Genomic DNA, 25,315 nt, shown 5'->3' on the forward strand with positions numbered 1-25,315 from the left:
AAATTCGCATCCTATTGATAACCCCTCCATTCTATGGCCATACCCTTATCCCTCTCTTCTTTACTATCCCCGCTTTCAAAATTTCGCCTATGTTCTTATATTGGTGACGTATATAGGGCGATGCGTGTATTTCTTACGGGGACCTAATACAAAAAGATATTAATTCATATTGATATATCTTCGTTAGGAAACAATACTCATCTAAATAATTTATGTGTACGCATAATTCATTTCTTCCCTTACATATTTTTATAATTTTTATCCCCGTAACTATGTAAATAGGTCTGAAAAATGGCTCAATCGAATGCAACCTTTTATCGATCATAACTTCGACTGTAATCGCTCGATTCGCTTGATTTAACTTTTGTCGAAGAAAAGACATTAACAGTAGTATTATATATGACTTTCACATTCATGCCTTGATTTTAAAAAAAGTTATTAGCGATTTAAGCGTAACCAAGGAGATTGGTATCGATATAACTCGCACATGAATCGATCGAGCGAAATGGTCATCATTGGAAAAGTTGACCATTTCGATAAAAGTATTACCCTAAGAATTTCATTCATGTAGCTGGAACTGTTGCTAAGATATTCAAGATTGCATGCTCCACAAAAAAATGGCGACAATGATTTTTCGCTTGCAGGGCATTTTTCGGAATTTAATTATTAATTAACCAAGAGGGATACGGCGAAAGTAAGCTCAAACGTGAGGGTTCGGAGAACCCTCTAACGGTTTTTCTTGGAGATTCCAAATTTTCATATGGCACATGTCTCAACGCCGAAATCCAAGATTGAAAATTCGCCCATCTCGACAATGTAAAATCGAAATCGTTTATTCCTCGGAATTGTTTCGACGCACGAAAATTCCAAGATAGCCAAAAAATCAACCAAAAAATCTCGTGTCAGGCGTTTCAAGGAATTTGTCCTGCGATGATAGCAAGTTGGTCAAAAAAATTCTTTACGTAGTGCCATAAGAAAAGCATGGGGCACTTTCAAAAAATCATAAAAAATAGTAAATATCAAATCATCGCAATGACAACCACACCAAAAAATCAACCAAAAAATCTAGTTTATGTCAAGGTAATGTCATGTTCCTCACATATTTAGAAATACATTAAAAAAGTGAAAAAGGTTTAGTCCCATAAGGCTCCCATGTTAATTCAAGTCGATATATCTCGAAAACCAATCGACTTTTTCGAGTTTTCAGATTTTTCCTCCCGATGAATTTTTTTTTACTTTTACGTCCAATAAGCCAAATATCCACACCTATCTAAGTTTGGGCTGCTAATTATGGTCAATCACGCAATTTAAAATGACTTTCCAGCTTTAAATATGTAACGAGTATTTTATCGCTTGAATTCTTCAAGCGTGTCGTGGTGGGTAAGGAGATATGGTGGTGTGAATGGTGGCCTGGTCCTGGGTACATAAGTTGTTGAAAAGTATGAGAAATTCACCATGTCAAAGGTAAAGCCAGTCGATTAATTTTATGAAAACTCATATTTGATATTAATTGGAACTTAGCCCATAGTCTTCATTAATTTCTATTTGACAGCAAGTGGAATACTAATATGTACTAACACACGAAATTTCATACCTCTAACTGAAATAATTACGAAGATATTCAATTTGCATATTTTCTACAATAATTGAATCGAACTTATGAATAAAGTGACATCTGTATTGAAAAATACACAAATCTATTCATACTTTAATCAAAATATCCAAACAAATTCATTCTATTCATTCATTATCTATAAACCTTCTCGAATATGCCCGTGGATACAAAATATTATGTTGTAAAGCAATGTGATACACCTTAAGTAATCGCATTTTCGATATATATCGAATGAGAGACTAAATACAAAACATATGTCCTATGTGCATTTTGAAGAATACCAATATTTACTCATTTACCAAATTTCATTCATCTACCTCAAATACTTTTCAAGTTATGTCAATATTCGTATTTGTTATAATAATCGAATCGATATTTCGAATATACATACGTACATAAAGTAAAATGCTCAGAGATATTGATTAATATTCATTCTATGGTCATCCACTATCTCTCACCTTCTCAACTATGCCCGTGGATGCCAAAACCTACGTGGTATAGCAAATCGATACATTTGAAGGAAACGAAGATTCGATATATATCGAATGTGAGGCTACATACAAAACGTATTTCCCCTTGGCATAATGAGAAATACCAATATGTACCGATTTACCAAATTTCTTTGATCTACCTGAAATACTTATCAAGTTATATCAATATTCGTATTTGCGATATTAATCGAATCGAACTTACGATTATACTGACATCGGTACAGTGAAATACTCATTGCTATTGATTAAAGTTGCGTTCTATGGTCATCAAATATCTATTACCATCACAACTATGCCCGTGGATGCTAAATACTATGTGATATAGCAATTCGATATATTTTAATGAAAAGCGGATTCGATATATATCGAATGTGAGACGACATGCAAAACGTATTTCCCCTGTGCGTTATGAGGAATACCAATATGTACCCATTCAACAAATTTCATTCATGTATCTCAAATAATTCTCAAGTTATGTCAATATTCGTATTTCATATAATAATCGAATCGAACTTCGATTATAATGACATCTGTATGGTAAAATTCTCATATTTATTTCTTCGAATTTCATTCTATGGTGATCCACTATCTATTTCAATCACAACTATGCCCGTGGATGCTTAATTTTTACGTAGTATAGCAATTCGATACATTTGAAGAAATCGCAGGTTCGATATATATCGATTGTGAGACGACATACAAAACGTATATCCCCTGTTCATTATGCCAAATACCAATATGTACCCATTTACCAAATTTCATTCATCTACCTCAAACACTTCTCAAGTTATGTCAATATTCCTATTTCTTATTATAATCGAATCGAACGTTCGATTACACTGACATAAGTGCGGCAAAATGCTGAAAGCTATTGATTCGAAATTCAATCTATGGTCATCCATTATCTATTACCATCGCGCATATGCCCGTGGATGCCAAATCGTATGTGTTATAGCAATTCGATATATTTTAAGAAAACGCAGATTCGATATATATCGAATGCGAGACAAAATGCAAAACGTATATCCCCTGTGCATGATGCCAAATTCCAATATCTACCCATTTACCAAATTTCATTCATCTACCTCAAACACTTCTCAAGTTATGTCAATATTCCTATTTCTTATTATAATCGAATCGAACGTACGATTACACTGACATATATGCGGCAAAATGCTCAAAGCTATTGATTCGAAATTCAATCTATGGTCATCCATTATCTATTACCATCGCGCATATGCCCGTGGATGCCAAATCGTATGTGTTATAGGAATTCGATATATTTTAAGAAAACGCAGATTCGATATATATCGAATATGGGAATACATACAAAACAAATTTCCCCATTGAATTATAAGCAATACCAATATGTACCAATTTACCCAATTTCATTCATCTACCTCAAATACTTATCAAGTTATCTCAATTTTCATTTTAGTTATAATAATCGAATCGAAAATTCGATTATACTGACATAGGTTCTCGGTAATACGCATGTCATTTGTTTTTTTTCCATTGGTTGGTCGTTTCAAATGTTATGCCGGCATAAGTAACTCTCAAGATATATATTTCAAATAGTTATTAACATTCGATAGAATTAAAGAAAACGTAGGTTCGATATATATCGAAAGTGATGGACATTATTGGACTAAATTTTATATGGTCATAATAATAATACTATGATGTACCTATTCGCCAAATTTCATTGGCCTAGGTGAAATACTTTGGAAGTTATGCTCTTTTCCGTTACACCATTGCAGTAAATTCACCTTCTAAGCCTATGGGAAATCCCTATATATAACAAATGACTGTTGCATATGCGATACCGAATACGTAATGAAAAAATCAATACTCAAAAAAGTTAGGCGGTGAGGCTTTACTGGGATCATAACCATGTTAGCCCTCTCCAAATTTCATCCGTATACATGCACGTATGAGATAGGGAAATGCGTGTATATCTTACGGGCACCGACCACCGCCCGTTTGGCGGATAGGAATGGCGGCGAGTGCCGCGGGCTCAAGAAAATAATTTGGGAAAAATTCGGAATGAAATAACTCGTTAAATATTACGAAATCTAAATAAAAATGAAAACCTGGACGTACCGGAGGTACGTTTGTAGGCATGCTTTTTTGAGCTGAATAGCCTAATTATGAAGCGCCAGCTCTCAAATCGATATTTATCGATCGTCCTATCTCGACAATGTTATTTCGATAATGCTAATAACTCGGAATCTAAGCGACATACGAAAATTCCGAGATAGCCAAAAAATCAGGTAAAAAATAAGATAAATTGTATTAGGCGGCGACGGTCCTACTACTTTTGCAAGTGGGTCAAAAAAAATTCCAAATTTGGTCCATAAGAAAAGCATTGTCGATTTTCAAAAATTATTTCGACAGTGATCGAAAGAGTTCGACGAAAAACGAAGGTACCAAAAAATTGACCAAAAAATCTAGTTTACGTCAGTTGGAGGCGATTACCCTAAGACGCCTAGTTAAGTCGTTATTAAGGAAATAGTTTTAGTCCCATAAGGCTGCCATGTTAATTCAACTCGATATATATCGAAAAGTATCGCACTTTTTGGAATTTTCAGATTTATTCTCCCGATGAATTTTTTTTTAGTTTTCCCACCGAAAATTTCAACTCGATCGACACGGTAGTTTGGGCTGTGAATTTGTGTCAATCAATAAGTCATCAATCGTTTTGCAGCTTTTATATATGCAACGAGTATATAATGCTTGAATATATCAAGCGTGTGTGTACAGGGTATTTGGACATTTTAGTGTCATATGAGATCTAGTATTGAGTCCGTAAGCCATTTAAGTATTCTCATAATTAGTCACTGAAACGGATGGGAGAAAGTTAATGTGTATCGTATGACACGCTGAAAATGTTGAAAGGGTCCATTTATGTGGTAATTAATTGTTAAGGGGGGTTCGGACACGCATATATTTATGGATATGGTTCAAATACAACTATGTCAAGTAAGAAATGGCAAATATAGTAAGACTTGAATACATAATATACCTTGCAGATTCTATGTATAACGATTGAATTCGGTTTTTTTTAGACAGAAATTCTTTCGAATATAATCCGAGGTTTTAGGCGAAATGGAGTGGAAATGAAACATAATGAAGAAGCATGAGCAATTTTCACAATTTTAAATATATTGGTACCAGCGAAACCGGTAGTACCAATAAATTTAAAAATTTTGAAATTGATCCTGCTTCTTCAATGGAAATTCTTTCCTTTTACTGTGGTTTTCCATGCTGACCCTTGAGGTACCACAAACAGCTCGTTAGGAACCCGTTTCCGGCATTCAAACAAATTAATATGAATACCGATGGCCGGTCCATCGCGCCAATGATTGCGGACACCTTCTGTTTCACCAACTGGCAGGATCCCCAATCATTGACGCCCTACTGCCACCATAATTAAAACGCCTTCGAAACAGGCCCCATTACCCTAAAAATACTTTGCTGATTAACATAAATGATAAGATAGGTGCCAACAATCAAATATTGCAGCAGAATTCTTGACTCATCCACGTGATAACACAACTCCACAGTCCTGTGTAAGAAATTTTAATTTTTTTCCTTTTTTATTACATGCATAAAATAATAATCATTCTTGTTCTGAATAAATATGTATTCCCCATCAGCAATGCGGAACCTCCACGCATTTCAGTTAATGTCAAAATCATATTACATCACTCATACTGGGGATAAGTAAGTTGATATAATGTAAATAAAATTAATAACACCGTACTTCAAAGAATCTCCTCTTGGAGCCCATGCAATAATGTATCATGCTAGGTGCTTCTTATTAGAGAGTCGACATACATCATATGGTGTACTAATATATTTTCTACTCTACAATTATTAATTTTCCATAATACCGGTTTGAATTTAATTTTGATTTTGGTTTCTGTTTTCCATAACATGCATTAATCACTATTTCTTCATAGTGTGTTAAAAAAAATTGACCTCCAGTCATGCGGAACTTCGAAGTTTTCGAAGTTATACGGAAATAATGAAATAATGTGATGGAAAAACAAAGTTCATTTTGATGAAACAACATGCAATACTAAAAAATAATATTCTATTTTTGTATTTTAGTTTTTTTCATTTTTTTGGGTTTTTGTATTTTTTAAATTAAAACGACTACTGTTTCTACCTACGAATTACGAAACTAATCCCCCCCATTTCCCTAGTCTTCAATCTTCTTGGATACCTCTCTCTCTCTCTGCGGTGGAAACACCCGTGGTGCCTTCTCCCCCCTACGCCGGAGACCAGCCGTTCACAGCGTCCTAATGGGTCTCCGTAAAATATAGAACGATTACGATGGAAGGCACGTAGGGTCACCACACACCCTATCCCTATGGCCAGTACTCGGCCTTCACATGTCCCTACTCTACAATCTTCTTGGTGACCAACTCTTTCGAGCGAGGATAAGGTCACCCTAAGCACCTCAAAGCGTAGACATGGAAGGCATTCTCGTACTTCTCGTAGCAATCCTACACAACTCAGCGAAGCGCATGTTTATGGATTCGGATAGTGAATACGCAGGTGGATGGTCTTCTTTTTCTCGTACTAAATCTTCGAGGATGATGCGGGCAGAATGAGGGCACTCTTTCAATGTTCTTTCTTCAATTACAAAAATTTTTACTTCTGTTTTCTGCTCTTCGAGACCTTCCCAAGGCTATATACTATTTCCCATGGGAGAAAACAATACTACTTTGGTCTTTGCCAGGAATGAATAAATTTTCATTGGCATTCATTTACTGCGACGCCTTCATTGGACACCGGTTCCCGATTACTTGAATTCTATATTATTTCTGTTAAAAGCGTTTTTCAAACCGTGAATTACGCGAGGAAATAGTCACCGTTACCATAAATTGTTATCGTCGTTGTTGTGTTTCTATTTGAGTGAACTTTTTCAAAAATTACATGTTTTTCCCGGACAAACGTAACTATCGTGTTCATGTATCTAATAGTTCTTTCATAACGATATTAATTGTATGGGCCATGTCATTACTTAGTCTGTTTTCGTTTACTAAGACTTTCACGTCGTTCACTGATCTAACGCGGCCTAGAGCAACGTACAACTGACCGTGAGAAAATACATCGCTCCGCAAATCGACGCCTACTTTTTCCAGGGTCTGGCCTTGAGACTTATTTATAGTGACTCCGTACGCCACTTTCAAAGGAAATTGTTTACGGATCATTTCTATCCCTGAATTTGAAACGGCAAATTTAAAAGGTATTCTAGGGATCATTACCGTGTCTGTCGCATTAGGAATTCTAGCTTCAATGAATCGCCGGGATATTTTCTCTACGATAACTTTCGTCCCGTTAACTAAACGATCTTCAAAGCTGATGTTTCTAATCAATATGGCCACGCAGCCAACCTTCAACTCTAGAATGTGGTCAGGGACACCCGAGTGACTTATAGCGTTGAGAACGTCCGTATGTATTAATGTGTTATCCACCGCCCCCGCGCACGGTGGTGTGCTATCGGCGCTGCACAGGCGAACAATATCTCCCGGTATCATGTCCAATACGAATCTATTTATTTCCGAGATGTTATGATTAGTCCCCGACAGAATGGCGCGGTTACAGCATAGGGCTGGATTACTTAAAACATCAGCGGGATACACGAAATCTATAAGCTCCTGCAATGATGTTGTGAATGAAATACTACCGAGAGGAATAGTTTGATATTCCCCCATCGCTACGGTTGGGACTCTATCTTCCCCGACAGCAAGAACGAACTTCGAGTACGCATGATCGTCTCGAGAGCGAAGAATGGAACGGAGTTTTTTCTTAATAATTATAGGCCATAATGCGGATGACTTAAGGGAAGCGTCGATTATGTCGGCCTTTGACCCATCTGGAATAATAGGCGGTATTTGTCTGAAATCGCCGGCTAGCACTACAACTTTCCCCCCGAACGCCGCTTCCACCTGACAAATATCCCTCAATGATCGGTCGAGAATGTTTATTGTGTTTCTATGTGACATGGGCGCCTCATCCCAAATAATTAGCGAAGCCCTACGTATAAGATCGGCCCTCTGGCTCCCTCCGGTAATGCCGCACGGTGCATTAGGGTCGTCCGTCTCTAGCGGTAATTGAAACATTGAATGTGCGGTGATACCCCCTTGGTGATTCAAAGCAGCTATTCCCGTTGAGGCTGTACATAACACGATGGCGCCCTCTGCACGCATCCTAGCCGTCAGGTGATTTAAAACCACGGTTTTCCCCGTCCCGCTTGGCCCGTCAATAAAAAATACTCTATCCCTCATCTGAACATTCCTAACGGCGGTGATTACGGCGTCGACAACGCTAAGCTGTTCCTCGGTCAGCTTGGGACGCCACTCCTCAACTGCCCTGGCGGCGTCCTCGGGATTCCATCGTACCTCTTCTCGACCGACTTCCGTAGTTACGTCTTCGACCTCAGGAAGACCCATGTCCCTCAAACATCTTCCGTGAGGACGAAGCATGTGATCTATATCGCATAGGGCGTGATGATAGGCCGCTCTTTCGTCTAAACGTCCCGCGTAGACCTCGCTCAGGGGGCCCTTAAATCTTTCCCAAAGAACGGCTGCGGGAGCACCAAACATAATTACGGCGAAGAAGAGTTGTCGCAGGGCTCTTCCCGTCTTAAAAGACGCAGCCTCTTCTAGAGCGTGTCCGTATTCGTCTAGTTCGTCGAGCAACCCTCTTGCCATTGCCGCTTCTTGAAAAGATCCGTAGGTAACGGCGTCTACGGTGCGCAACTCCTCGTAACTCCTACACGGGAATCGCGCCAGGAGCATTCTCAGAAAAAACAATTCCCCCAGCGTGGGGGAGAGCCACCGAAGTCGAGCTACGCTGCTCCCACGCTGTCGCTTATGAATGAAATGATTACCATCGTCGAAAGGAATGCTCCCTGGCTTAGCGGTCGTATCCACTACGTACTGTTCGTAAAAATCTATCAACGTCAACGGCGTGAATTCTGGATCTTCCGGCCTATTCAAATACAACGTCAACTTGGATTTGCTCCTCTGAAGCGCCTCCCTCTCCTGTCCTGGGCGGAATATAACGTTATCCTGCTGAGGGAGATGGATTGGTAAATTTAACACGGTCGGTTCCCGGCAACTGACGTCATATTCTAATATACGCCATAAGGCCTCGCAGGCACTGATGTATCGGAGGTTAGCGTAGTTTTCAACTTCGTCCATCGACTGGTCCTCTACGATCGCTACTCTCGCGCGGTCCGGTCCCTTGTTAATATATTTAAACAAATACTTGACCACTCTTTGACTCGTGGCCACTTCGAGGTTACAGTGGCATTCCATGAGGAGGAGAACTGCAGGATTGTAAGGTACGATCCACTCATCCGTTACGACTCGGTTCCTTCCCATTTCGACGGTCCTATCGCAAGGTCTACGGTAAAGAATGAACCCTCTCCGGTCGGCGTGAGTGACTTCGTTTGCCGACCGTGGGTACCGCTTCGAACATTTCCCGGTTTCCCTGTCCATGCACGGTGCATACGCGTTATTAATGCCACATGGTCCATGTACCATATGCTGAAGGACCAACGTGTGAAGTCGGCCATTCGCCTCCTCTCTCGGTGGAATGGTGGCCCTGACGAAAGAATCTATGTCATCTGATTGCGTCGGGCCGCCACCGGCGACGCGAAAAGCGATGTGTGCGTGGGGAAGGCCACGCTTCTGAAACTCTATCACGTAAAGAATGTAAATTAGCTCTCCGAAAATAACGCCGTTCCTGATGCCATTGAGGAGTTTACGAAGCTTTTCCTGAAACACTCTCACGCATAAATCTGGCCTGTCGACGGCATCCTCACCCGGGTTCAAGCTAGATCTAATCTCGACCCAGGACGGATTACAGGTAACGGTAAGAAAAAAACTGGGTTTCCCTTTCCTCGAAACCAGCGCCATTGCATCAAGATAACGTATCTGCATGTAGCGCGGACTATTGGTGAACGTGGACGGCAGGTACACCTTCCCTGGCACAATGTCTCCCTCAGCGGCAATTGTCTCGTCCAGCTCCTGTCTGGGGGCGATTCTCAAAATTTTACGCTGATTAAGCTTAACGTATTGCAGACGCGCCTCTTCTGCGCGGCACCACATGTCTACGAAATACTCCTGAGAAAGCCGACGCAAAAACGTGAATCTTGGCTCTGAGAGGAGAAGTTTCCTATAATATTTAACCTGGGTAATTTTATTACCCGTACGATCGCGCAGGGCGGGTGACCATCCCGATGACGCATGCGGGAATATAAGAGGATACTGCAGCGCCTCGTACGTCTCACTCAAATAATGTACCTGATGGGGTTTCGCCTCTCCTTTTTTCCATACAACGACCTGGTGGGGATGATACTCGAAATTTGTGCTCAAGATTCCAGCTATCTCATTCGTCGCGGGTGCATCACCAATTATCGGTCCATCGGTCCTCCTTGAGGTCTGTTTAAAAACCAAGTGCGCCGACTCGGAGACGTGATTATTGAGATTCCGCAAATCTGCAATAAGGCGGTTGACCTGACCTAGGTATTCCATGACGTCATTGACCACGTCCTGCCTCAATTCTATTTCCCTCGCTAACCTGAGTCGCTCCTGCGGGTCCTCTACGTATAACGCCATATTGTTTTTCTCCCCTTTCCAGCTCAAATCGAATACGCGGTGGTAAATCCTTCCCTGAATCTTTACAAATGCAACACCTGCGTCGGGATTTTGAAATTTACCACTAACCCCCAAAGCGGAAAAAGCAAAAAAGTTGTTGAAAGCTCGCGCGTTTTTTAGAAAATAGTTATCGGAATAAAAAGGAGCCTCAAGTTGTGGTAAAGCATTCACTACGTAATCTCCGCTCCCACAGCACCATTTCGCCCTTTTAGATTCTTCAACGAAGAGCGCGGCCCTACAGTACGGACAACGGAAAATCATTTCTGACCTTAAGGACTCCACTTGCAGTCCGAGGGATGGTATATGCTCTAGAGCTTCGCCAGGAAGATTACCTAGGCACAGTATTTGAGACAACGGCGGACCAGCGTACCCTCGTATTAAAATGCGGACACGGATGTTTACATCTCTGCGATAACGGTTAACGGCCTCGCGGTTTATTTCAGGGTTAGCTACATTATATCGCTGAGAGGCCTGAGTGCGAGCATCAGGGTTTGCCTCTACGTAACGCTGAACGGCTTGTCTATTCACCTCCGGATGGGCCGTCTGATATCGCTGTGACGCTTCCCTTTGGATTTCTGGATGCTGTACCCTATGTCGCTTAACAGCCTCTCGATGTGGAACGGGGTTATTAGAGGCATACTTCTTAGATGCTATATTGCGTTGTTGTGAGCGAGTAAGGCTGGAAGTTTTAGGCCTCCCTCTCTTGCTTTTGCACGGCCTACCTCGCTTTTTTGGAGGGACACCTTTAAAAACGAAATTAAAAATATATTATTGTATGCATACTTTATTTAGGGAGTAAGTATGTAACGTAATTAATGGAAAAGGGAAATAGGTATATTTTTGAGAAATAAATATTGTTAAAACCGAGCATGAAAATGAGCATGTGTTGCAAAATAACATTTTTCGGGCATAAAATAATATTAATCAAATGAGAAGACATTAAATATAATTACTAACAATATTGAATGAGACAAATTACCTGACGTGAAGGGCTCAAAATCAGCGACGGAAGAGCCATCAGAATCCGACGACGTGGAATCATAGTCCCGGGTAGTCCGTACTGGTCTGATACCTGATTTGGGGAAATAGCAACTGATGTGAAGAAAGAGCTTGGTATTTGAAGTCGAAATATAATATATGCGATTTTTAAGCTTGATTTAACACACTGAAATTAATTAAAACATGACGCTTTGGTTCCGTGACTTGACGGAAAGCGTAGTAACGTATATGGAAAAGATAGCATAAGTTAATGAAACCGACTCAGATAATCATTCATTATCAATTTTTCATGGCTAAAAATGCTCAAACATTATTATTGCCTCAGACAGAATATTACAGAAAACAGAATATTACGCGTGAACAATGGTTATGGCTTTACGCTACCTTCAGTATAAACACGGAAGGATTCGGCAATACCGTCGTCTGGAGTATCTATCTATCGCAGTGTCTCGGTGCGAATTGAACAATTGTAAGAAATAAGTTTCAACTGTCAACTTTGACATAAAAATTAAATCAATTATTCTCACGCACCACCCTTCGTCCGACGGGCCTGACGGCGGGTGGGCAACCCCGGCCGGAGTCAATGGCATAGCCAAGAATTTCGTTGGGGGGGTCCAAATCCACGGGGGGAATTTTTTTAAAAACAGGATACAATATAATGGCTTTAAACTAATTTTAACACTTTTCATATTCGAAAATACTTAATTTGTTAAATAAATATATTTTAAATTCATGATTTTACAATGTTTTGTTTTCTCTTATAAAGGAAAATGATTGTACTTTCATATTTCCGGGTGAGGCGGGGAAGGGGGGCGCCCCCCGCACCCCATGGCTACGACGGCGTAGCGGACGTCCTGCAGTGTTATCTACGTTCAGACGCCTCGCATTGGGCCCGAAAAGATTCCACTTAATAGTACGGGAGTGATCAGTGGCGCAGCGAGGGGTTTTCGGAGATTGAACCTCCCCTCCAAGAGCTCAGAGAAATTTTTAAATATTTGTATTTTTAGTTAATGTGATTAATAATACTCATAGAATAGTGTAAAGATTATCCATCAGGAAACCATGAAACTCGCCATTTAGAATATTTTATCTAAGGAATTTTCTGGGGGAGGGCCCCCGCAACTCCCACTTACCCTGGGGGGTGTGCTATACCCCCAGACTCCCCAGTATCAGTTGTGCGTAAAACCAGCCCCTAATCTTAATTCCTAGCTGCGCCCCTCAAACTAATGAGTGCGAAATTTACGAATTTAATATGTACCCTGATACAATGGCATAGAGAAATACCAGGTTAAGTGGTATATGAAAGGAAGCATTTCGCGTACGTCCGGTATCAAACATTGAAACATATTGTTTAAATCAATGGAAATTCACGTAAAAGGAATGCCATAAATATAAATGTTGGCAATGTATATTCAGTAAAAATTCATTAAAGTGTGCAATTGCCTTCACTGCCATTCTATTTAATATTCATTACAATTCGAGGTATTCCCCCGTGCGGTTAAGAGATCACGAATACCGCATGAGCTCAACAGCAATATTAACTTGACATCCGGTTCGAAGCTTATATATTTGGACACCAATAAAAATTTTTCTTACATTTCTGAAAATCTATGTTTCCTCCAGGTGTGTGGAAAGGCAAACTGTGGGTGCAGACAGTGACTCCCTGTAGCCCCGGGATACCACGCAACAATCATCACCCTAATATCACACTTGCGGATAAATTAATAAACATAAAGGGGACTTTTGGGTACAGGGCACATAGTGGTTACTTGGTGACTGTACTAATAGGAATTATTACCGTAAATTGGGGCACATTGGTAATTGTTTTAATCACGCCGAGGAATAATCTCAGTAACAGAAGCAATAAAATGATGCATTTATTGAGCTAAAATTTAGCGATGTCAAGATATTTAAGAAAGCAAGCGAATCACTGGAAAACTTGCTATTTCAGTAATCGGAATTATAACTTCGTTCTAAACGCATGTTAGTAAACAGAAAATTATTATACGTGACACATTAATAAAGGACAATCGTGGGCAATGTATTATTTGGGAATAATTTGAATCAGCGGAAGTAAGTGATCCAAAAAATAATAGTCTTACATACGTATGAAAAGCCCTCATGGTTTCACTAATGCGTTTAAAGTAAAAACATTTTTACGCCAGGGAAAATTTTTCCGTTAACATTAATCTTCGATACAATTCGTATTCGCTGATGCATCAAATTAATACGGCTCTCTCTGAATAATAATACATCGCTAAAGACTTTCTTGGTTTAAACTGTAATGAGAAATAGTGAACAAAAAATGCCTTCCGAAAACATCAACACGGATGTCATATGAGGCAGATTTGAACGTATGACTTTAAATAATAACAGTATTTTAAATAAAGGGAACGCACGGCAATCGTTTAACAGTACGGAGCGTACAGTGTGAGCAGACTAAAAACCAAATGAAGACGAAACAGACTTGTAAATATACGCCACACACAAACAATTAAAAACGCACAGGGTGAATGAACACGCAATTCTATGCAATTAGTATAAATGCACGAATGACCATAAACCACTTGGTAAAAAATTCGTAATTGGGTCGTTGAAGGGCAATATTAAACTGTAATGAGAAATATTGAACACAAAATGCCTTCCGAAAAAATCGACACGGGTGTCACATGAGGCAGTCTTGAACGTATGAATTTAAATAATAACAGTATTTTAAATAGAGGGAACGCACGGCAATCGTTCAACAGTACGGAGCGTACAGTGTGAGCAGACTAAAAACCAAATTAAGACGAAACAGACTTGTAAATATACGCCACACACAAACAATGAAAAACGCACACGGTGACTGAACACGCATTTCTATGCAATTAGTATAAATGCACGAAGAACCATAAACCACTTGGTAAATAATTCGTAATTGGGACGTTGCAGGGCAATATAAAACTGTAATGAGAAATAGTGAACACAAAACGCCTTCCGAAAACATCAACACTGGTGTCACATGAGGCAGTTATGAACGTATGAATTTAAATAATAACAGTATTTTAAATAAAGAGAACACACGGCAATCGTTCAACAGTACAGAGCGTACAGAGTGAGAAGACTAAAAACCAAATGAAGACGAAACAGCCTGGTAAATATACGCCACACACAAACAATGAAAAACGCACAGGGTGACTGAACACGCAATTCTATGCAATTAGTATAAATGCACGAATGACCATAAACCACTTGGTAAATAATTCGTAATTGGGTCGTTGCAGGGCTATATTAAACTAATGAGAAATAGTAAACAGAAAATGCCTTCCGAAAACATCAACACGGGTGTCACATGAGGCAATTTTGAACGTATGAATTTAAATAAAAACAGTATTTTAAATAAAGGGAACACACGGCAATCGTTCAACAGTACGGAGCGTACAGAGTCAGCAGACTAAAAACCAAATGAAGACGAAACAGGCTTGCAAATATACGCCACACACAATCAATGAAAAAAGCACAGGGTGAATGAACACGCAATTCTATGCAATTAGTATAAATGCTCGAATAACTATAATCCATCGGTAAATAATTCGTAATTGGGTCGTTGCAGGGCTATATTTTATACTGTAATGAGAAATAGTGAACAGAAAATGCCTTCCGAAAACATCAACACGGGTGTCACATGAGGCAGTTATGAACGTATGAATTTAAATAATAACAGTATTTTAAATAAAGAGAAAACACGGCAATCGTTCAACAGTACAGAGCTTACAGAGTGAGCAGACTAAAAACCAAATGAAGACGAAACAGCCTGGTAAATATACGCCACACACAAACATTGAAAAACGCACAGGGTAACTGAACACGCAATTCTATGCAATTAGTATAAATGAACGAATAACCATAAACCACTTGGTAAATAATTCGTAATTTGGTCGTTGCAGGGCAATATAAAACTGTAATGAGAAATAGTAAACACAAAACGCCTTCCGAAAACATCAACACTGGTGTCACATGAGGCAGTTTTGAACGTATGAATTTAAATAATAACAGTATTTTAAATAAAGGGAACACACGGCAATCGTTCAACAGTACGGAGCGTACAGTGTGAGCACACTAAAAACCAAATGAAGACGAAACAGCCTGGTAAATATACGCCACACACAAACAATGAAAAACGCACAGGGTGACTGAACACGCATTCCTATGCAATTAGTATAAATGCACGAATGACCATAAACCACTTGGTAAATAATTCGTAATCGGGTCGTTGCAGGGCTATATTAAACTGTAATGAGAAATAGTGAACAGATAATGCCTTCCGAAAACATCAACACGTGTGTCACATGAGGCAGTTTTGAACGTATGAATTTAAATAATAACAGTAATTTAAATAAAGGGAACACACGGCCATCGTTCAACAGTACGGAGCGTACAGTGTGAGCAGACTAAAAACCAAATGAAGACGTAACAGACTTGCAAATATACGCCACACACAATCAATGAAAAAAGCAAAGGGTGACTGAACACGCATTTCTATGCAATTAGTATAAATGCACGAATGACCATAAACCACTTGGTAAATAATTCGTAATTGGGACGTTGCAGGGCTATATTAAAGTAATGAGAAATAGTGAACACAAAACGCCTTCCGAAAACATCAACACGGGTGTCACATGAGGCAGTTATGAACGTATGAATTTAAATAATAACAGTATTTTAAATAAAGAGAAAACACGGCAATCGTTCAACAGTACAGAGCTTTCAGAGTGAGCAGACTAAAAACCAAATGAAGACGAAACAGCCTGGTAAATATACGCCACACACAAACAATGAAAAACGCACAGGGTGACTGAACACGCAATTCTATGCAATTAGTATAAATGAACGAATAACCATAAACCACTTGGTAAATAATTCGTAATTTGGTCGTTGCAGGGCTATATTAAACTGTAATGAGAAATAGTGAACACAAAACGCCTTCCGAAAACATCAACACTGGTGTCACATGAGGCAGTTTTGAACGTATGAATTTAAATAATAACAGTTTATTAAATAAAGGGAACACACGGCAATCGTTCAACAGTACGGAGCGTACAGTGTGAGCAGACTAAAATCCAAATGAAGACGAAACAGACTTGTAAATATACGCCACACACAAACAATGAAAAACGCACAGGGTGACTGAACACGCAATTCTATGCAATTAGTATAAATGCACGAATGACCATAAACCACTTGGTAAATAATTCGTAATTGGGTCGTTGCAGGGCTATATTAAACTGTAATGAGAAATAGTGAACACAAAACGCCTTCCGAAAACATCAACACGGGTGTCACATGAGGCAATTTTGAACGTATGAATTTAAATTATAACAGTATTTTAAATAAAGGGAACACACGGCAATCGTTCAACAGTACGGAGCGTACAGTGTGAGCAGACTAAAAACCAAATGAAGACGAAACAGACTTGTTAATATACTTCACACACAAACAATGAAAAACGCACAGGGTGAGTGAACACGCAATTCTATGCAATTAGTATAAATGCACGAATGACCATAAACCACTTGGTAAATAATTCGTAATTGGGTCGTTTCAGGGCAATATTAAACTGTAATGAGAAATATTGAACACAAAATGCCTTCCGAAAACATCAACACTGGTGTCACATGAGGCAGTTTTGAACAATAACAGTAAAATAAATAAAGGGAACACACGGCAATCGTTCAATAGTACGGAGCGTACAGTGTGAGCAGACTAAAAACCAAATGAAGACGTAACAGACTTGCAAATATACGCCACACACAATCAATGAAAAAAGCAAAGGGTGACTGAACACGCATTTCTATGCAATTAGTATAAATGCACGAATGACCATAAACCACTTGGTAAATAATTCGTAATTGGGACGTTGCAGGGCTATATTAAAGTAATGAGAAATAGTGAACACAAAACGCCTTCCGAAAACATCAACACGGGTGTCACATGAGGCAGTTATGAACGTATGAATTTAAATAATAACAGTATTTTAAATAAAGAGAAAACACGGCAATCGTTCAACATAACAGAGCTTACAGAGTGAGCAGACTAAAAACCAAATGAAGACGAAACAGCCTGGTAAATATACGCCACACACAAACAATGAAAAACGCACAGGGTGACTGAACACGCAATTCTATGCAATTAGTATAAATGAACGAATAACCATAAACCACTTGGTAAATAATTCGTAATTTGGTCGTTGCAGGGCTATATTAAACTGTAATGAGAAATAGTGAACACAAAACGCCTTCCGAAAACATCAACACTGGTGTCACATGAGGCAGTTTTGAACGTATGAATTTAAATAATAACAGTATATTAAATTAAGGGAACACACGGCAATCGTTCAACAGTACGGAGCGTACAGTGTGAGCAGACTAAAAACCAAATGAAGACGAAACAGCCTGGTAAATATACGCCACACACAAACAATGAAAAACGCACAGGGTGACTGAACACGCAATTCTATGCAATTAGTATAAATGCACGAATGACCATAAACCACTTGGTAAATATTTCGTAATTGGGTCGTTGCAGGGCTATATTAAACTGTAATGAGAAATAGTGAACACAAAACGCCTTCCGAAAACATCAACACGGGTGTCACATGAGGCAATTTTGAACGTATGAATTTAAATTATAACAGTATTTTAAATAAAGGGAACACACGGCAATCGTTCAACAGTACGGAGCGTACAGAGTGAGCAGACTAAAAACCAAATGAAGACGAAACAGACTTGTTAATATACTTCACACACAAACAATGAAAAACGCACAGGGTGAGTGAACACGCAATTCTATGCAATTAGTATAAATGCACGAATGACCATAAACCACTTGGTAAATAATTCGTAATTGGGTCGTTTCAGGGCAATATTAAACTGAATAGAGAAATAGTGAACACAAAATGCCTTCCGAAAACATCAACGCGGGTGTCACATGAAGCAGTTTTGAACGTATGAATTTAAATAATAACAGTATTTTAAATAAAGGGAACACACGGCAATCGTTCAACAGTACGGAGCGTACAGTGTGAGCAGACTAAAAACCAAATGAAGACGAAACAGACTTGTTAATATACGCCACACACAAACAATGAAAAACGCACAGGGTGACTTAACACGCAATTCTATGCAATTAGTATAAATGCACGAAGAACCATAAACCACTTGGTAAATAATTTGTAATTGGGTCCTATCAGGGCAATATTAAACTGTAATGAGAAATATTGAACACAAAACGCCTTCCGAAAACATCAACACTGGTGTCACATGAGGCAGTTTTGAACGTATGAATTTAAATAATAACAGTATTTTAAATAAAGGGAACACACGGCAATCGTTCAACAGTACGGAGCGTACAGTGTGAGCACACTAAAAACCAAATGAAGACGAAACAGCCTGGTAAATATACGCTACACACAAACATTGAAAAACGCACAGGGTGACTGAACACGCATTCCTATGCAATTAGTATAAATGCACGAATAACCATAAACCACTTGGTAAATAATTCATAATTGGGTCGTTTAACGGCTATATTAAACTGCAATGAGAAATAGTGAACAGAAAATGCCTTCCGAAAACATCAACACGGGTGTCACATGAGGCAATTTTGAACGTATGAATTTAAATAATAACAGTATTTTAAATAAAGGGAACACACGGCAATCGTTCATTAGTACGGAGCGTACAGTGTGAGCAGACTAAAAACCAAATGAAGACGAAACAGACTTGCAAATATACGCCACACACAATCAATGAAAAAAGCAAAGGGTGACTGAACACGCAATTCTATGCAATTAGTATAAATGCACGAATTACCATAAACCACTTGGTAAATAATTCGTAATAGGGTCGTTGCAGGGCAATATAAAACTGTAATGAGAAATATTGAACACAAAATGCCTTCCGAAAACATCAACACGTGTGTCACATGAGGCAGTTTTGAACGTATGAATTTAAATAATAACAGTAATTTAAATAAAGGGAACACACGGCAATCGTTCAACAGTACTGAGCGTACAGTGTGAGCAGACTAAAAACCAAATGAAGACGAAACAGACTTGCAAATATACGCCACACACAATCAATGAAAAAAGCACAGGGTGACTGAACACGCAATTCTATGCAAATAGTATAAATGCACGAATGACCATAAACCACTTGGTAAATAATTCGTAATTGGGTCGTTGCAGGGCAATATTAAACTGTAATGAGAAATATTGAACATAAAATACCTTCCGAAAACATCAACACGGGTGTCACATGAGGCAGTTTTGAACGTATGAATTTAAATAATAACAGTATATTAAATAAAGGGAACACACGGCAATCGTTCAACAGTACGGAGCGTACAGTGTGAGCAGACTAAAAACCAAATGAAGACGAAACAGACTTGCAAATATACGCCACACACAATCAATGAAAAAAGCACAGGGTGACTGAACACGCAATTCTATGCAATTAGTATAAATGCTCGAATAACTATAATCCATCGGTAAATAATTCGTAATTGGGTCGTTGCAGGGCAATATTAATTTTCCGATACAACGAAATGAAAAGCCTTGACAGTCGTTATCTCGTCGCCAACACAGGGGGTTAGAAAATGCTCACACAATTAATCTGTAAATATTTTCCTTGATCACACATAACCACACCGCTGTGTGCAACCATATAACTCCCCTTCGAAACAATGGCAAAGAATTTTAAATGAAAATGTGTACAACATTAAGAAATAAGTAATAACCTAAGAAAATGAAAGAAAGAAATACATACCAGACGGGCCAGGCTGTGGCGAACTCATGATGTGAGTCTTAGCGGGCCCGCGAACACCGAAATGAATTCCGTTGGTGGAAAACACTAATTCTTGAATAAACGGACGACGATTCACTATTACTCAAGAGTTAAGTAAGATAATTATCGGAAAGATGATAAGCACGAATTTCTTGAACAACCACTTTGAATTAACTGTCACAGAGCAAAGTAGAATGACAGAGATGTCAAGCGCGTCCATCAACTGTGACAATCTAAACAGTTATAAAAATTGCACGTGTCTCAACACGCCGCCAAAAGTCGGTTAGCAATGCGTTTGAATGCAAGGCGCTACCCAACCCACTCGCAACGAACCCTGGTCCTTCCCCTACTCTCACTCTGCTCGCCTCACCCTACCACTCAATCACCCACTCACTATTTCCCATTCCATCGTCTCCACGCAACTCAGCGCGGGAGGGTTACCCCGCTCTCTCCTTCCTTCCCCTTCTACCGTCTTTGCTTCGCTCCTCTCCCCCTCCCGGTGCCCAAGCGCCCAATCAAGCACCTGAATTTGCTACCCCCTCCACCGCTCGCTGCGTCTGGGTTCGAGATACACACTCTTCCCTCTTGCACAATGCTTCGTCTGTGAACGGAACTTCTTCAGTGATGCAACCCCAAAAAACGCGTATCTAGATGATACAAACCTCATACGAACGTCATGACCATCTGTTGGCCGTTGTCAACCCTTTGGGAAACTTATTTTGTACTAAAACAGCCGGGCCAATTGCGCAACATGAAAATAATTCTTTAATAAATGATTTCAATATCCTCATAGAAAGAAAGACCGTCCTATATATTTACTTTTCTTCATAATATCTCTGAAGGAGATTAGCAGTAAAACAAAAAAATGATAGGAGAATAGTAATTCCTGGAGGAACCGGTTTCCTTTGAGGTGAAATATGAAAGGTATTATTCTATCTGGTAAAATTCAGACGTAATAGAAATATATATGCCTAGAATTGCATGCTACAAAGCAAATAAAATTTACAATTATATTTATTCATAAAATTATAACGTAAAATAAACATGAAAAGATCGCTTTTTCAATAGGTACATATTTTTATAAGTTAGGTTATGAAAGTTAATTAGTTGTAAGCCTAAAGCAACTCCTGGAAAATAAAAAAGATAGTTTAAATTCCACATGCAGATCAAAATGGTAATAAATTAATAAAAATAAACTTACCATTGCATTGAAGTTTAATCACACTTATATAGTGGGTTATAATAAAAACATGAAATTATGTTCTCACTCGTTGTTATCATCCTCGCACCACAGTACTGTGCTGACAAACGCAATTGCACGATAAAATTTACTGCATTATTATTCCTTCTTCATAATTTTATTTTATGTCTAGCACGGACTTAACAATACAGTAATAGTTGAAATTGCTTTTTCAAAACTATCGTATATTTTAATTTTTTTCACGAACGCGGGGCCCCCGAAAGCGCGAGGCCCGTTGCGGTCGCCCCGCCCTAAGGTCGGCCCTGATTGAAGCACTTTCTTTCACAAACTTTTGAAATGTTCTACTTAAGATGACCTGCAAAGTAACCCTCCTAACTTTTAGGGAATAATAATTAACTGTCAGGAAAGTCATTGCCAAATAGTATTCCAGATTCCAATACACAATGAGCACTGAGGCAATTAGATAGTAAACTATTTAATAAAGACAAAGGATCAACGGTTATGTGCTCTATTTCAACGTATTAAGTCCACATACGTTGGTAAGAGCGACATTGTAAACATTTATAAGGTAGGTTCGTTAGGTATAAAAAAATTACCATCAACAACACATGCTATAGTTGTGAAGCATAAAAATACTAATACGTAACATTCCGCGAAAAGTCTCTGGTCTAGCGGAAATAGTTATCAAGATATTCCAATAGGCACAATAGACGTAATAATTAAACAAAATTTCAGCGACACTAAGTGGTGTTATGTAAATTCTGCGATCCTGTTGATTTGTCTTCTTATCAATAATATAACGAATGTTGTACTATATAACGAATAACGTTCAATGCATTTGAAGGAAAAACCCATTCGAGTGGAATCGAACTTTCGATTATACTGACATCTGAACTGCAAAAAGAGCAATGATATCATTTTATCATTTAATCTATGGTCACCCACTATATAATTCCTGTTCAACTCTGCCCGTGGATATAAATCCTATATGCTATAGCAATTCGATATATTTAAACAAAATGCAGCTTCGACAAATATAGAATGTGAGACTACACTCAAAATGTATTTCCATTGCGTTTTAAGAATAATACCAAGGTGTACCCATTGACCAAATTTAGTTGGTCGTAGAGAATTACTTACCAAGGTATGCCAATATTCGTCAATGCTGTTTTAATGGAATCGAACTTTCCATTAAACCGACACCTGTACAGTGAAATGCGCACTGCTATTGATTCAAATATCATTCTATTGTCATCCACTATAAAATCCTACTTCGATTATCACCGTGGTTGTTACAGTCTTTTTGATAAAGCAGTTCTATATATTTTTAGTGCACGCACATTCGATACATATCGAATGTGAGACTACATGCAAATCATATAACCATTCGGTATCATAAGGAATACCAATATGTACCCATTCACCAAATTTCATTGTTCCAACTCCAACACTTATCAAGGTACGCCAATTTACGTATTTGGTAAAATAATCGAATCGAACTTTCGATTATACTGACATCTATACAGTAAAATTATCATAGCAATTGATTAGAATTTCATTCTATCATCATTTACTATCTATTACCTTCTACACTTTACCCGTGGATGCTACATTCTAGATGCTATAGCAAATCGATATATTTTAAAGAAAAGCAGATTCGATATATATCGAACGTGAGACTACATACAAAACGTATTTCCTCTGTGCTATATGAGGAATACCATTATGTACCCATTTACCAAATTTCATTCATCTACCTCAAATACTTTTCAAGTTATGTCAATATTCGTATTTGTTATAATAATCGAATCGATATTTCGAATATACTTATATACATAAAGTAAAATGCTCAGAGATATTGATTAATATTCATTCTATGATCATCCACTATCTCTCACCTTCTCAACTATGCCCGTGGATGCCAAAACCTACGTGGTATAGCAAATCGATACATTTTAAGGAAACGAATATTCGATATATATCGAATGTGAGGCTACATACAAAACGTATTTCCCCTTGGCATAATGAGAAATACCAATATCTACCCATTTACCAAATTACTTTGATCTACCTGAAATACTTATCAAGTTATATCAATTATCGTATTTGCGATATTAATCGAATCGAACTTACGATTATACTGACATCGGTACAGTGAAATACTCATTGATATTGATTAAAGTTGCGTTCTATGGTCATCAAATATCTATTACCATCACAACTATGCCCGTGGATGCTAAATACTATGTGATATAGCAATTCGATATATTTTAATGAAAAGCGGATTCTATATATATCGAATGTGAGACGACATACGAAACGTATTTCCCCTCTGCGTTATGAGGAAACCAATATGTACCCATTCACCAAATTTCATTCATGTTTCCCAAATAATTCTCAAGTTATGTCAATATTCGTATTTCATATAATAATCGAATCGAACTTCGATTATAATGACATCTGTATGGTAAAATTGTCATATTTATTTCTTCGAATTTCATTCTATGGTGATACACTATCTATTTCAATCACAACTATGCCCGTGGATGCTTACCTTTTACGTAGTATAGCAATTCGATACATTTGAAGAAAACGCAGGTTCGATATATATCGAATGTGAGACGACATACAAAACGTATATCCCCTGTTTATTATGCCAAATACCAATTTGTACCCATTTACCAAATTTAATTCATCTACCTCAAACACTTCTCAAGTTATGTCAATATTCCTATTTCTTATTATAATCGAATCGAACGTTCGATTACACTGACATATGTGCGGCAAAATGCTCAAAGCTATTGATTCGAAATTCAATCTATGGTCATGCATTATCTATTACCATCGCGCATATGCCCGTGAAAGCCAAATCGTATGTGTTATAGCAATTCGATATATTTTAAGAAAACGCAGATTCGATATATATCGAATGTGAGACAAACTACAAAACGTATATCCCCTGTGCATGATGCCAAATACCAATATCTACCCATTTACCAAATTTCATTCATCTATCTCAAATACTTCCCAAGTTATGTCAAAATTCCTATTTCTTATTATAATCGAATCGAACGTTCGATAACACTGAAATCTGCGCGGCTAAATGCTCATAGCTGTTGATTCGAAAATCATTCTATGGTCATCCACTATCTATTACCATCGCACATATGCCCGTGGATGCCAAATCGTATGTGTTATAGCAATTCGATATATTTAAAAAAAACTTAGATTCGATATATATCGAATATGGGACTACATACAAAACAAATTTCCCCATTGAATTATGAGCAATACCAAACAGTACCAATTTACCAAATTTCATTCATCTACCGCAAATACTTATAAAGTTATCTCAATATTCATTTTAGTTATAATAATCGAATCGAAAATTCGATTATACTGACATAGGTTCTCGGAAATACGCATGTCATTTGTTTTTTTTCCAATGGTTGGTCGTTTCACATGTTATGACGGCATAAGTAACTCTCAAGGTATGTATTTCAAAT

At 38.3% G+C, this 25,315-nt stretch overlaps 2 protein-coding genes across 2 annotated transcripts in view; one reads left to right on the plus strand and one right to left on the minus strand.

The window, feature by feature from the left end:
* The window catches only part of LOC124161349, a 66,874-nt gene extending 56,126 nt beyond the window's left edge, over positions 1-10,748 (minus strand). The window contains exon 1 of the mRNA XM_046537664.1: positions 8,162-10,748. Coding sequence (XP_046393620.1) covers positions 8,162-10,748 — 2,587 coding nt within the window. The remainder of the gene's footprint in view (positions 1-8,161) is intronic.
* LOC124160692 overlaps positions 1-25,315 on the plus strand; it is a 176,598-nt gene that overhangs the window by 75,494 nt on the left and 75,789 nt on the right. The window lies entirely within an intron of this gene.

Source organism: Ischnura elegans, chromosome 6 (assembly GCF_921293095.1).
Source record: "Ischnura elegans chromosome 6, ioIscEleg1.1, whole genome shotgun sequence".
NCBI classification, from domain to species: Eukaryota; Metazoa; Arthropoda; class Insecta; order Odonata; family Coenagrionidae; genus Ischnura; species Ischnura elegans.